At 43.3% G+C, this 15,998-nt stretch overlaps 1 protein-coding gene across 12 annotated transcripts in view; it reads left to right on the top strand.

The window, feature by feature from the left end:
• Nucleotides 1-15,998, top strand: part of NTNG1 (netrin G1) — a 207,033-nt gene that overhangs the window by 78,501 nt on the left and 112,534 nt on the right. For all 12 annotated transcript variants that reach the window (XM_083620474.1, XM_083620469.1, XM_083620475.1 and 9 more), the window contains exon 3: nucleotides 2,888-3,525. In XM_083620474.1, coding sequence (XP_083476600.1) covers nucleotides 2,888-3,525 — 638 coding nt within the window. The remainder of the gene's footprint in view (nucleotides 1-2,887; nucleotides 3,526-15,998) is intronic.

Below are 15,998 nucleotides of genomic sequence, written 5' to 3'. Positions count from 1 at the left end.
TTTAATGGCCCAGGTAACAGGTTTGTCCAGGGCAGGTAGACATGTGTGCAGTCCTTCTTATGCTCGATTTTGCAACAGCCAGTGGATCTTATGGGCCAATAAAAACTTGCCCATATGATGGCACAAAGTCATCTCACCCCCTCTCTATAGCAGTAAGCAGAGCAGTCTCTGTGCTCTCCTTGCCACTAATAGGGTCGGTATTTAGCTGCAACAGCACTTATCATGGATTTGAGCTGCCAGAAGCTGAACTGATATACAGATGATTTAAGAGACATGATTTAGCCCATTGTGATGCTCTTGGAGTAGCATTTTTTGAGCCACCCCAGCCTCCAAACAAGATAGCCTTTTGGAGCGAAAGGCAAAGGTGGCAGCTCTCGAGTTAATGCATCGAAAGGTCAAGAGGAGAATAATTCACTTTCACCTTGCCACGGAGGGAAAGCGCAAGTAAAAGCTGCCCGCTTATTGGCAAGATTATATATAAATGTGCAGTTCATATCTCCAGCTACCACCTCAGGAGCAGTCCAGTTACAGAGTTGATGTCATCGCCCACCTCCCTAATCAAGTGGTGCTGGATTATCTTGTCCTGATAAATTGGAGCCAGCATCTACTGGAGGGCAGGAGGGAGAGAGAGAAGGAGAGGGAGAGAGAAATAAGTCTTACATGAAGTACTCTGCTAGTTTGTAAGTAATAGGGTAGCAGATGTCCGGATCAAGCCCCTGAGCTTGTAGTCTGCGGCACAACAAAATGATTTGTGGTGAGCAGTGTAAAGGTCTTTAAAGGAAGACATCACCAAGCAGGCACACAGTTAAGCATGACATATTTGAGGCCAAGGGACAAAAGGAATCCAAAATGCCACAGTGGGTATTGTTTTACAGAGGAATGCATACAGTCTGTATGGCTTATCTGGATGCATTTGCCCTAGAAGGGACCATTGTTTTGCACTGCTCTTCTTGGGCAATGCACTTGTGATTAAAAGAAGAAAGAAACATTCCTAGCTTCACTACTGAGCATATTTCTAAAAAGAATCAAGGGCCGTTGAGCTGCTAGGCACTTGTTCAATGTTCTTTTTTTTGGGGGGGGGTGAGTTGATTACCAGCATCTCATTCAGGGTAAATAAACAATTTTGTTCCTCTTAAACCTCAGTAAGGCTAACATTAAAATTTGCTAACTACATAACTGTGGAGGAAGGCTTTATTTAAGAAAAAGACAAAGCAGGACTATTCTTGTTCAGATTTTGGAAATCCACTCCTTAATAGAAAGGTATGTGGAAAAAGGCAATCTGCAAATGCAATAGCTGTAGCCACTGATGTGTTGCAAAAATGGACATTGAGTTTTTAAGGGCGATTTCATTATTGGGCGTACATTGGTTGGGTCTCTACTGCAGGAATTCAAAAGACCGTCATTTGTGGCTGAGCATTTTATTTTCATACCAAACATCTGTGTTTCAATCCCTAACATCTCTAGGTAAGGTTGAGAAAGACCCTGGTCTGAAACCCTGGAGAACTGCTGCCAGTCAGTATAATGAATCAGTATAAGGCAGCTTCTTACATTTCTCGGGTGCTTTTGCATTTAAAATCCATCATACTAGAACAGATGGCACATGTTTGCCACTCCAGTCATCAATGTATAGTCACTGGTTAGTTCTATTAGCCAGTTAACATATCCAGCATCTGCATATATAACACTGAGCAGGTATCAGTTGGTTGTTTATGTCAATAAATATCTATAATACAGTGGTACCTCTTAGGGATGCGGGTGGCGCTGTGGGTTAAACCACAGAGCCTAGGACTTGCTGATCAGACGGTTGGCTGTTCGAATTCCCGCGACGGGGTGAGCTCCCGTTGCTCGGTCCCTGCTCCTGCCAACCTAGCAGTTTGAAAGCATGTCAAAGTGCAAGTAGATAAATAGGTACCACTCCGGCGGGAAGGTAAATGGCGTTTCACTGTGCTGCTCTGGTTCGCCAGAAGCGGCTTAGTCATGCTGGCCACATGACTCGGAAGCTGTACGCCGGCTCCCTCGGCCAATAAAGCACCGCAACCCCAGAGTAGGTCACGACTGGACCTAATGGTCAGGGGTCCCTTTACCTTTACCTTACCTCAGGTTACAAACTTAATTCGTTCCAGAGGTCCATTTTTAACCCGAAATCATTCTTAACCTGAGGCGCACTTTCGCTAATGGGGCCTCTCCCTGCCGCCACGTGATTTCCATTCTCATCCTGGGGCAAAGTTCGCAACCTGAGATAACTACTTCCAGGTTAGCAGAGTTTGTAACCCAAAGTGTTTGTAACCCGAGGTATCACTGTACACAAAGAATGTAAGCTCCTGAACACCCACATGGTTTCTGATACACTGAGGACCAGACTACATCAGATGTGGGAGATCTGTGAGCTAATCTCCCCCAACTGTTTGATTTCTTACTTAAAGCAACTGCAGGAGCCCCCTGGTTTGCTGCAGTGACGTTAGTCCTTTCCTCCAAGGCCATTTCCCCAGTCCATTCCCCCATACTGTTTCCCAACCCACCCGCTGCTCTTTTGGGGAAGAACTTTACACTGAGAAAATGGTGGGCATCAGAGACTGTGTTAAGAGCACACCCTCCCGCTCCTGCTCTGATGAAAATCAGGGGTCCCTGCAGTTGCAGCAAGTCATAGATATCTTGTGTAGTTTTTCTTGGGCAGGTTAAATAATGATTAAGTTATTTCATTTTTGTTTTATAGTGAAGAGACTCTCCAAAGATCTAAATCTCCCATGCCTCTGGCATGCAACCTTTTGCCAATTATTTGGAAGTTGAATAAACCAATAGCTATAACCTATGAAACTGACTACACTCTCATAATCATTTCATCCAAGCGACCATCCTTCTTACAGCTGTTTTTTCCCCTTCTTTCCAGGGAAATCCCTACATGTGCAATGAGTGTGATGCAGCCATTGATGAACTGGCGCATCCGCCTGAACTGATGTTTGATGCTGAAGGAAGGTATCCCTCCACCTATTGGCAGTCTACCACTTGGAAGGGTTACCCCCAGCCTCTCCTTGTGAACATCACCCTGTACTGGAACAAAACCATCGAGCTAACGGACAACATAGTCATCACCTTTGAATCTGGCCGCCCAGACCTAATGATCCTGGAGAAGTCCCTCGACTATGGTCGGACGTGGCAGCCATATCAGTATTACGCTACAGATTGTTTAAATGCTTTCAACATGGAACCAAAAACAGTGAGGGACTTGTCCCAACAAACAGTCCTAGAAATCATTTGCACAGAAGAATATTCTATGGGGTACATGGCAAACAGTAAAATCCTCCACTTTGAGATTAAGGACAGATTTGCGTTTTTTGCTGGGCCTCGGCTCCATAATATGGCTTCTCTCTATGGGCAGCTCGACACAACCAAGAACCTAAGAGATTTCTTTACGGTCACAGACTTAAGGATAAGACTGCTCAGGCCAGCAACAGGGGAAATATATGTGGATCCACAGCACTTGACACGCTACTTTTATGCAATCTCAGACATAAAAGTAATTGGAAGGTAAGACAAAATAAACAAATGCATTTTCATTTGCTTTTTAAACACTGTGTGTGATGGCAAGCTTCCATCTTTCCTCCCCTTTCTAAAGACAATAGCAATTTCCACTGGAATTTGAATTGTTAGCCACGTTGAGAAAATTCTTTGTACATCTACATGGTTGCAACTTGATAATTTGTAAGGCTAGGTTTCAACTTCAGATGGGGAACCTGTGCCCCCCCCCCGCCACCATGTTGTTGGACTCCCAACTCCCATTAGCCCCAGCTAGCATGGTCAGTGGTCAGGGATGATGGGAGCTGGGAACAAATAATATCTGGACAGCCACCGATTTCTCATCCCTGGGTTAGACCAGCCAGCACACTATAATTCTGAAGACTTGCACTTTGATATGGGTTTCTGCAGAAATTTTGCTTGGCGAGCCCCAGATGCTTGGTTTACAACTAGATTTTCTCTTTAACTTGGTTAACACCTTTCCATTTATGAGGTGACCACAGCAGGTTTGCTGTTTTCTTGCTCACTGTACACAAGCTTGGAATTAGCTCCTTCCAGTGCCACTAGTATCTAGCTTTTCTCAAATATTGGAAGGGATGGAGAGACATGTTTTCTATAGAGGTAACTTGTTTGCCATTTCCCCCCACCTTATAGATGGAAGGGGAGAACTCTTGCACTTGTAAGAGAAACATGCAATCTCCAGTTGAAGTGAGGAATAGAAAAGTTTAAATGGTTTCCCAATGACAAGAGTGTTTCCCTTGATGGGAGCAGACATGGCATTACTTACTATGCAGCAAGGTGACAGATTTTGGCCACCACTGAGAGAACAGTCTCTGGTCTAACCTACTCTCTTTATGTGTATTTGTGTCAATGAGGCATGGACAGGGGAATTTCCTGGAGGATTAGGCTACATATTAATTCATGAGAGGGAGAAGAACCTTGTGTTGTATTGTCTTTTAATATGTGTTGAAAAACCAATTAAAAATTTATTTAAAAAAAGAGAGGGAGAAGAACCTTTCAGATACTCCAAGTCAGTGTTAGGCTACTCTACTGCTTATTTTAGCTCTGTTTGAAGAGATGCCTAAACATTTTAATACAGAATTTTTAGATTTGAAAGAATATATGAAAGGTGACAAAGTGGTCAGAAGAGGGACTGCTGCCAGTCATCCCAGTCGGAGGCTCATGACACTAAGACAACTACCAGTGTCATAGAAGCAACCACTGTGTTTCTAAGTGTGTGGGTAAAGATGGTGAACCACACTTGACCAACATCTCCAAAATGGAGAATTCAGTGCCAGGGAAATGTGATTTCCTTATAATAGATTCTCTTTGTTTCTAGAATCTAGCAAGTGCTCAGCAATAGTTTAACTCCCTCCCCTCCTCTCCTTACCGTCTGGAAAGTATACTGGCCATACTGATAATCTGTTAACTTTTGGTACTCTCTTTTTGCTGCTATAGAACTTCATTTTCATTCAAGCTTAAAATATCAGGGGGAAATGCTCAAATACCTGGAATTTTGTTGTGCCAAGGACAAACAAATCCAAGTGTGGGTGGTTTTCTAAGTAAATGTTCGTAAGAATAGGGCTCAGGTAGCACAGTATGGCTAACATTCAGTTGCTCAGAATTGCCTGTAAATGTGACTAAACTCATGCAATGGCAGTCCAGTGTTAGGAAAACATTTTGCCTTGTCTCAGACCAAGCCTTCATTTATCACCATAAGGATAGAGCTGACATCTATTCATGCTAATCCTTGTCATAGTAAATATCTGGAAGCAATATTACTGTTCTGATTTCTCAACTGCTCCCCGCTCCCCACTGGCACAGAATGATCAAACTTTTTAAAAATCTCAGTGAGTTCTTAACATGCAGTGCTCATTGTATAGTGCAGGAGCACTATGGAAAACACTGAATCATTCCCATGGTGCTGATCCCACAAGAATGATCCACCCATTTAGCCCCACTCACATGGGTGTAGGCCTTTAAATATTAAAACTGTATTGTGGGATGAACTTCCAAAAAAGTGCTTCTCAGGAACGGTGTTAAAAAGCAGGGATAGGGAACCTGTGGCTGGACTGTCAACTGCCATCATCCCTGCCCATTGACCATGCTGACTGGTCTGACGGAAGCTGAAGTCCATTGGCAGGGACACAGGTTTGACACCACTGGTTTAAAGGCTGCCTTAGCATCTTTCCACAAAGAGATTAGCCAGGCATATAGAGAGAGACATGTCTCTCTCATTCATTCATTCACTGCTTGGCTCTTGCTTGATTATTGTACTTTCACAAGCCCTAAAGGTGAAATATATGATGAACGTGTTCTGTGTAACTAGTCATGTGCAGATAATGAACATGTACTGTGACCCTGGTGAGAATAAGGGATTGTGTATTCTCATTAGATGCATGAGAAGGAAGGATTGACCTCATCCAAACTGTGCATTGCTCCTGGATTTCATGTGTGCTGGTTCCGTATCCTGCACTGCTCATGTGCAGTACTCTGAATCTCACCTTGGGAACCATGTCCATACACCCAGTTGTTAGAGGCAGATATTCATTCAGCAAATCTTCATCAGTCTCCTTTGCTGGGTCTTGCTATCACTTGTAATTTTCCTTTTGTTTTAAAAAAAGAGTGGATTCTCAATCATTTTTAAACTCGAAGAAAGGCCTTAATGCAGTATATTGATAGCTGATTATACACAACCATCCAAAAACTGGCTGGACTTGACAAAGGCAGTGTCCAGTAAGTGCAGTTATTGGCAATCAATAGTTGATTTTATGATCATTCGCCAAAGTCCTGTTGAGTCTTTATACATGAATTCATAATCCTATGGCCCACTCCTAAGCACTGGTAACAGTGAGGAAAGGAACACAAGATCCTAGTTCTACTGCATGGTTGGTAGCCTTTTAACAGTGCATATACCAAAACCCAGCACACACATAATATCATCTAGCAGTCTTAGTACACCAGAGGTTGCCTTCTGCATCCATTGCAGAGGTACTGTGTGAGAACAGCTGCCAGAGGTGATATGGGCAAGGGATCCACTTATCAGTGGTGCCTGGAAAACCTCTTTGCCTGATATCATATTTGACTGTCAATGGTAGGGCAGGTGGCCAAGGCTTGGCCAAAATGGCCTCATGGGCCAAATAGAGAAGCCTAGTAGGTTTGATTAGGGCTAAGGGTTGGAGGTTCCCAACTGCTGCCTCATTGCTTCCTTCTGTGACAGAGTTTGTGGCCATCAGAACCTTCCAAACTGATGCAACACTGCATGCCCTCAGGTGCTTGGTTTGGAGGTTTTTCCTGTCAAGCAGCTAGAGCCTACTTGTAGACAAGATGCTGCTCCTACTTTCGTGGCAGAAGCTACTTCCTGTGCTCATAGCTCTTCCCAGAGATTAAGCTTGGGTGATTTTTCTTGTCCTAAGTGTAACAAAAGCTTGCTTGATTTTTAGATGTTAACACCCAGTGCTATTTTTCTATAAAAAGAGGTGACTGAACTCGCCATGAACACCTCCATTGTTCTCTTACAATGGCACCTGAGAGGTGCCGGAACTGAGTTCTGGTGAGTTCTGGCTGAAAAAAGCCCTGTTAACACCACAGTCTTGGTTTAGTGAAGTAAATTCAGTTCAGTACAAATGTCTGCTTATCTTTTTATCACTTAGCATATAAAGAAAACATACGGCAGGCAGCAAGTCAGGCCTGAACCTATCAACACAGCTTCACAAAGAAATTGTGTTCTTAATGAGAAGAAATAATTCGAATTTGGGGCGGGGAGGGAATAGCTGGTGTCACAGTTTGTTTTCCTCGTGCCCTTTCTCTAACACGCATTAGCAGTTATTAATTTGAAATGTCACAACACTGGTAAAATGCCATTGGATTCGTAATTGTTATTTAAATGCACAGCTATTGTTTGGGTGGTGAATGGTAATGTTTTCTAGAGATCTCTCTTTTATACCCGTTGGAGGAACAATATCCCTTCATTCATTTTGTATATTTTGCTCACTCTATTCCTGGCAAAGGGGTTCAACCACTGGATATTTTAAGGTAAATATTTGAATTCAAATAGGAGAATTGTTTTCGGGTTCAGCGAGGCCACAGAAATTTTTACAGCACATTTTTAACTCTTCCTGGGCGTACAGAAGTTTGAATTGCACCCTCCTATACATACACAATGGGACACGGGTGGCGCTGTGGGTTAAAGCCTCAGCGCCTAGGACTTGCCGATCTATAGGTCGGCGGTTCGAATCCCCGCGGCGGGGTGCGCTCCCGTCGCTCGGTCCCAGCACCTGCCAACCTAGCAGTTCGAAAGCACCCTCGGGTGCAAGTAGATAAATAGGGACCGCTTACTAGCGGGAAGGTAAACGGTGTTCCGTGTGCTGCGCTGGCTCGCCAGATGCAGCTTGTCACGCTGGCCACGTGACCCGGAAGTGTCTGCGGACAGCGCTGGCTCCCGGCCTCTAGAGTGAGATGAGCGCACAACCCTAGAGTCTGGCAAGACTGGCCCGTACGGGCAGGGGTACCTTTACCTTTACCTTTATACATACACAAACAAGACTGTCTCTCCTTGCTATTTACACAAGCAAAAAACCTTTATACATACACAAAAATCACTCTCCACTCCCATTGCTCAAAGACACTTCCCTACTCCTGCTGCAAAGGGTTGTTTCCTAATAATAATTAGGAGTCCAACAAGAGAGAGTGAAAGAGAGGAAGCCTATTGCAAGGGAATTAAAATTAAAAGCCTTCTGAAAGACAGCTTTTTTATTTTTATTTTTTAAAAAAACCCTCTCAGTAATCCCATAGCAAATTGGCTCTAAAAATTAAGTGTGACAGTTCAGAGAATTTATCTAATGGTGTTGCTTGTTGGCTAAATCCACCAGTAATCGGACACACACATTACAAAGGGTTATCTTCTATGTAATCCTATCCTAGCAGATTAAATTCATGTGAATTTTTTGCTCAACCAGTGCTGATAAAGCACCTCTTGCAGAGTTTCCCCCTCTTGCAACTCATCTGGATCGTTGCCTCCCTTTCACTGATAAGAGCTTAATCTATTCCCCCATAAGTAGCGAAAGGATGGCTTTCGCTCCTGGTTGCTCTCACGGCTTCAAAAGAAGAGCAAGCTGTGATGCTTCTGTCATTCCTCATGAAAGATGGCAAGTTTTATATTTCACCCGGATGACTGCTAGAAGATACTGCTCTGGAGATCTGGGGGTTTCCTTCTGACTCCTACCCACCACGTACCTGGATAAATCCTCTCCGGTTCTTTTAGGGCTTGTGTACACAATCAATTAGCCTCAGATAACAAAACCTCTAGCTCACTTGAGTCTGTATTATTATTTCCCCATGCAAGTTCAAGGGTCAAGATGCGCAGGTCAAAAATTTAGAATGAGGAGTGGAGAACACAAAAAGTTAAAACCTGTTATCACAGGAGTCTTTTATCAGAAACTCTGGAGCAGGAAAACATAGCCATCTCCACTGACCCAGCTCTGTTGCCCTGGCATTTGGGGGGGGAGGTGGCATCTGTCAGGAGTGGGGAGCCTGCCACGTATGTGTAGGCACTTTCTGTGGTCACACATCCCGCTGTCTCCCGACCTGGTTTGGAGGCTGGCGGAGGGCTTCCCCCTCCCCCAGCCCCGCAAGCTCCCAGAGCGATGCCGAAGCTCGGGCTTCCCCCTCCCCCAGCCCTGCAAGCTCCCAGAGCGATGCCAAAGCTGCGCGCAGCTTCAGCATGGCTCTGGGTCCCGTTCTGGGGGCTGGGATCGGGGGAAGCTCGGGCTTGCGGAGAGCTTCCTGTTCTGGGAGCTGGGGTCAGGGGAAGCTCGGGCTTCCCCCGCCCCAGCCCCGCACCTGGGGGGGGGGAATAATTTTTTCCCCTTTATTCCCCCCCCCAAAAAAATCTAGGTGCATCCTATGGGCCGGTGCGTCCTATAAGGCGAAAAATACGGTACCAGAACCATCACAGCTCTGCTGTTCCTGTTTTGGGTGACTTAATAAGAGCTTGACCACTCGAGCCCTAAGAGACCTATAACCCTGTTGTTTGCTTGCCATTGTTTGTTTTTTCTTAACTTTAACTTCCTGCTGTCATTTAGTGCTGCACTAACCATGGTTAATCCCATCTGAATATACAAGCCAATTTGAAGTGGATCTGCACCTGCACCAAACAAACCATAGTTAGGAGAATTTTGCTGTCTATCTCATTTCAAGGTGATGGATTGAACTCTCTGATGTCCCTCTATTCATGTCCAAATGCAAGATTTGCCTTGGTGAGATATATTATGGGTTTCTTGTACGTTTGGGATCTTAAGCAGGTTTAAAGAAACAAATAATACTTATCACTATCCAAGGTTTGCACCCAGATTCTGTTGGGTATGTAGAGATGACTGGAGGTACAATTCAATTAAAAGGAAGCCCTAACTGATAATGTCCTGATGGAAAGGAAAAGTGGCTGTGGTGCCAAACAGAAACCCAAGAGTTAAAAACCAAATGTGCAGATGAAAAGAGCTCAAAACTGTATATATGGGGGAACATCAATTGACTTAAGTAAATTTGAAATTCAACTGCATTCTATATTTGCAAAACAGTTCAGTCTGCAAAGAAGGAGGCCCAATAATAATCAAACAATCCAGGAACAAAATAGATAATTTGAAAATTATGCTATTTGCTTCCACTGGCCTTTGAAGATGTAGAAAGGGAGGGAGAAAGGAGGTATTTTGATATGAAAGCTACTGCACTGAGTATAAGAGCAGTTACGCAAAATCTTTTCTGGTGCATTAAAGCTGGGAAACCTACCCATTTAATATACAATTTGTTTTCTTATCCAGCTGCATTTTGCTGTGAAATGAGTCTAATGCATATTGCACCGAGGATGAAACCCTGCGTTCTCATGATAAACACTTCAGTTCTTCCATTACAAGTTGTTTATTCAACTTCCATTTGCTACCTTTCATTGTGTGTTTATTAAGAAAATGAGTAAAACAAAACAAAAAGACAAAATGTGGCTGTTAGCAATTTCAGCAACCCTATTGTGCTGCTATTATTTGGGAAACCTAATAATCCACATAAACTAATTCTGACTTATGGACGGCCTGCTTCACTAAATCAAGGCGATTTTCTCGGGTGAATAACAGGCGAGTTCAGTGTGCCAGTGCCTTAATTAAAGAGAGTCTCTCTTCATCTTGATCTCATTTTAATTTACAGGGTAATACTACAATAATATCACTAATGGAAGGTACATTAAAGGGCATCAAGTAGTATTAAGTGTACTAAATTATGGCACTTGTGTTAATTAACTTCTGGAGCAAGATGGTCCTAATGGCTGAAAAAGGTCCACTAATGCATAAATAAAGTCTGGCTGAGTGAGAATAGAAATGGAAGGAAGACAGGAGAGGGCTTCTTTCACTCTGTCCACTGCCGACTGTAGAGAGAATTTTAAAAGCTAGACAATGTGAATAAACTGCAAGAAAGCTTTTCCTATTGAACTGTTTGATGAAAAGGCAATTTTACAGCCCCTGAATGACTCTGATTAATGGAAAAGTTTGCTCCAGAAATTTGATTGTAAGGCAGCATGTGGAAAATTCTAGCTAAGGGCTCCACTAGAAGACATCCAAGTGCCCCCACAAGTTACTATTGTGCCTGAAAACATAACCATCTGGTTCAGATGTAATGCTAAACTATCATTTTGCGTTATGAACAGGAGCTTTGTGCTCATGCCTTCCTCCTCCCCTCCCCTCTAAGGCCATTCAGAAGAGCTAAGAAACTTTCACTTATGTTTTCGATGAATCACAGTGTATTATTTCATTTAAGTGGCTCGTCTTATCTGTGGCTATTAAGGGGAACAAGCCAGGATGCTAAACTATGGTTTGACATTGACTCATTTTCCTAAACTAAAGTCAGCTCTGAGCATAGTTTGTCTGGGTTCAGGTTTAGGCTGTATCCATGAGGGCATTTATATGTACGTGAGTGGCCATTTCTGTGTGCTCATTTGTGCACCTTCAGCCTCATGTGAGCACTTTCATGTTTATGCCTCTTCCAACTATCTTGCCATTTCCCATCCCGATTTGAAATGCATCTATAAGCTGCATTAATTTCCTTTTGCAAGATTTCTGAACCAAAGTACGGTTGAGAGGACTTGGCAGGGATCCAGTGTGTGCATTTTGCCATTGTGCCTGAATGTGCACATTCTATGGCTATGTTGATTTCCCTCCTAAAAACATGAAGTTGGATCCTGGCAAAAAGTTCAGTTCTATGCATTTCTACTCAGGAGTATGTCCAACTGAGTTCAATCGAGGTATGTACGGTACAGGATTTCAGATGTGATTGTTTAAAATAGTTACCAGATGTTCCAGCCAAACCCCTAGATGTGTACCTCACCTTCCTGCCTGTGTCTGTTTTGATCTCAAGCAACAGACAAAGTTCCTCAAGCTGTTATTCTGCTTGTTTCATTGTCCACCAGTTCCTCTTTTCCCATTCTTGCTCCTACCTAGTTAATATACCAGTGTATCCACTTAGTAGATTTCCATGAGACCCTGCATCTCTGATACATCTAGTTTCTCCTTTTTCTAATGTAGTTTGGTACATTCAGCAGTGAGCAATGTTTGCCTCCCAGGCAGCCCCTTGTGAAATTTCGCCTTTCCTGTTTCTACCAGCAGACATGAATACTGTTTTATTTAAATTTAATAAATCATTTGAATGATTTCAGTCAATAATGGGGGTTTCGGGGTCCTACTGGTCCCCAGTTTGTGACTTGAATTGGTCTCAAGAAAGGCCATACATTTGCAGAGGTATTCCTTAAAATGCTCCAGAATTTCCTTAACCATATCCTAAGCTACAGAATGAGAAAATAAGTAGCTACTGACATTTTCAGGCAGATTACTGAATGGTGAGCATTTAGTCACAGTAAAATTGTAGGCATGATGACTGAAGGGCGGGGGGAGAGAATGGTAAACTATGAGCCCCTCCCCTTGGGGTAACTAATTCAGACTCTGAGGTGGATTAAATTTAAATGTGAGGGACAAAAACAGAGCTCCTGTTATTGCTGGGACATAGTCGCAAAGCCCTGGGGCTCAAATACAGAAGATTCCAGCAGAGGGAAGAGCATAAAAATAAAATGAAAGGCTTAATGGTATGTATTGCAAAGGGACTCAAAGATATTTTAAGTTCCAGAATAAAGCACTAGTTCTTGTATTGAAGATCTGAGCAAATGGTCCCTGGATTTCATCTTGGCAATCCTTTCTGAGCTCAGAGGAGCAGAAGTCATCCACAGTAATCGAAGTTTCATCATCTGATCCTTAAATACCTGAATGCTCCCAAGTAACTGCATAGCAAAAGGATATAATGATAGAAACAACATTACCTGATATTGGGTTCGAATATTATGCAGTGCAGAGGAACAAGAAGCACAAGTGATTCATTTGTTCTCTGTGTAGGATGCAGAGACCCACAATTTATAAACTTTAGACCCACAATTGACAATGGTTTCACTGAGTACCATAAAGCTCAAAACACTCACAAGGGTTCAGAAAGTCTGTAGATACTGAACATAACTTGTGTAATCAGACTTCAGGAGTCGAAAGGATTGGCATGCGGGGGTTAGGCCTTCCCCTTTTCACTTGATGCTGCTGCCACTGCTGATCCAGTTCTGGGTGCCTTCCCTGTACCATTCCATGTTATGCCAGCTCCACTGCAGAGCCTAAGGCTGACAGGTCGCTGTTTCCAGCTGCCTTTCTCTTCCTGCTCTTTATTCTAATCAGTGGTGTTGGTGGTGGTAGCTTCTGATAGAGTTCACAGAGAAGGAAGGCGGACAGTGGCACTGGCCAGTGTGCAGATCTGGGCCCCATGCTGGCAGATGTAAGAGGCAGTGGAGATGAGGAGAGGGCTTCTGCAACCTGTCCTGGCAGACCCTCTGCAACTTGCCTGGGCTATCCACTCACTCCCTCTCATCACAGTGTAGTTTGCAGCAGCACCTGCTTGCCACAAAGCAAACTTCAGTGTGACAACACACTTGCATTTTTATTATATAGTAAGAAATAATAATAATAATAATAATAATAATAATAATAATAATAATAATAAACAACCCTAGGAAGAGAATAACAGAGGATAGCACACTGCCCCGGGATGTATTATAGAGAGGGACCAACATGCCGTTGAACAATATGGGCATGCCCATTGAAATTATTAAAAAGGTTCACAGGACCCCAGGAGGGGGTAGATCAGCAGCCAGTAGCCATACATTCTCTACACTGGTGTAAGTTTTGGTAGTGCTCCCTGCCGGCAAGGTGTTCAACACCAATGTGAAGGTCTTATGTGCATATCGATGCAGACACACTTTACATTGCTGCCAAGTGCATATCCTTTAGGGGGCAAGAGTCGCGATCTTGCACCATTCCCTACAATGTGTGAATACCACTACTATTAATAGTGCTGGTGATTATCATAACAACATAATGTTAATAAGCAGCAACATAATGTTAATAAGGCATTGCAGTAGTTGGACTAGATGACCCTTAGGGTCCCTTCCAACTCTGCAATTCTATGATTATATAATAAAGAGCTGGTCTAATTTCATGTTTATCAAAAGTGTTTAGCTAGACTTATAGTGCAGTGCTAAAGTCTCCTAATAACGTCTACTTCATACTGTTAAGGGGAGATTAGAAAATCATTGTGGTTTGAAACATTTATTTACAGCACCTGAGGTTTCTTTTTAACAAAAATAGTTGCATGAGCTTATCGCATTCCTTTGGGACTTTTGCCACTTTTTGGAGTGACTGCATCTAACAGTTCTTCCAATTAAATTCCAAACTTCATTAAGAGAATTGGCGGGGGGGGGGGGAGCTTATGTACTTATGATCTTGTCAGTTTATTCACAATTCCCCCGTGCTGGTAGAAAATATTTTTATAGCTGCTGCACTATGTCATTAAAGAAAAGGAGTGCTCATCTTTTCTAAACACTTCAAAAGCTTTTAAAGGAAACATCATGAATAAAAATGAATGAAATCAGTTCAACATGCATTAGCCGAGTTTAGCAGCATTTGAGTAAACTGCTCCGGATTTCCTTGGGTTACTGCCTGTGGTCAAGCAGGTTGTTTATGCATTGTAACCTAATTTGGATTTCAAAAGGTTCAAATAGTATTGTCATTTTAGCAGCAGTTCCATGCATGCATGAAAGGTTGCAACCTGAGAATGTTTGGATTTGGGCTTCACTCCATTGTAAGTAGGGACGCGGGAAGCGCTGTGGGTTAAACCACAGAGCCTAGGACTTGCTGATCAGAAGGTCGGTGGTTCGAATCCCCGCGACGAGGTGAGCTCCCGTTGCTCGATCCCTGCTCCTGCCAACCTAGCAGTTCGAAAGCACGCCGAAAGCAAGTAGATAAATAGGTACCACTCCGGCGGGAAGGTAAACGGCGTTTCCGTGCGCTGCTCTGGTTCTCCAGAAGCGGCTTAGTCATGCTGGCCACATGACCCGGAAGCTGTACGCCGGCTCCCTCAGCCAATAAAGCGAGATGAGCGCCACAACCCCAGAGTCGGTCACGACTGGACCTAATGGTCAGGGGTCCCTTTACCTTTACCATTGTAAGTAGAGCCGTCAACTGAATTGAGTTTCTAGCTGATTAACCACCTGTCTTTTAACCATACCCTTCAGCGTCCCACAAATGAAAAAAAGACAAGCCTATGCATGAGTGCAAAGGACAAGAGTCCAACCATCCAGGGATGTGTTTGGACAATGGTAGGGTCCATAGAATCTAGACTTAAATGTACCACAATGCAATATTGTGGGGGTAAGTTCACTTGAACTCATTCAGGGCTTACTTGTGAGTAGCCAGACAAATGAATATGCTCTTAAATTGCTAACAGATTGCTCCTGAAAATAAAAAGAGTGAAACTATCCATAGACTAGTTGCATGAAATGCCTGTAGAATGCACACATAGACTATATTGCATATATAATAGTTGAAATGTGGTCTCATTTTACAGATGAGAAATGCTGAGGAAGAGCAGTGACTTGAGAAGCCCTGGATTAGCTGTTGAATCCACTTTAGAGCATTTTTAGGCAGAATTTGTTTGTTTGTTTGTTTATGAGACTTGCTAGTTGCTTGTTACCCAAAGGTCTCACTTTGGCAGCTTACTAATAACAAGCAATATCACCCTAGTCTTATCAAAAGGCTGCAAACCAAAAAGATGTCAATGAAGGCTCCAGACAAACCTTGCTGGAGAACCCACTCTGCAGTTAGGAAGCCACAACTGAGAAGATCCTAGTCCTTTTTAAGCATATACAGATTGCTCTCCCTCACCTTTCAGCAACTGAAGCCATCCTCCATCCAGACACTTTGACTTTTGACCTCTGCCTTAAAGCCCCAGAACCTTTCTCTTTAAAATATCAGACACTTATTCCACCTCCACTGCTGAGAAACAACTCACTCCCAATTCCCCATACACTTTGTTTTAAGCAACATTTCAGGGGGAAATTGTCCTCCTACCCAGAAAATCTTTCC

The sequence above is a fragment of the Podarcis filfolensis genome (genome assembly GCF_964270895.1).
Source record: "Podarcis filfolensis genome assembly, chromosome: 6".
In the NCBI taxonomy this organism is placed as follows: Eukaryota; Metazoa; Chordata; class Lepidosauria; order Squamata; family Lacertidae; genus Podarcis; species Podarcis filfolensis.
Note: the sequence above shows the minus strand (reverse complement) of the source record. Positions and strands in the feature narration are given on the sequence as shown.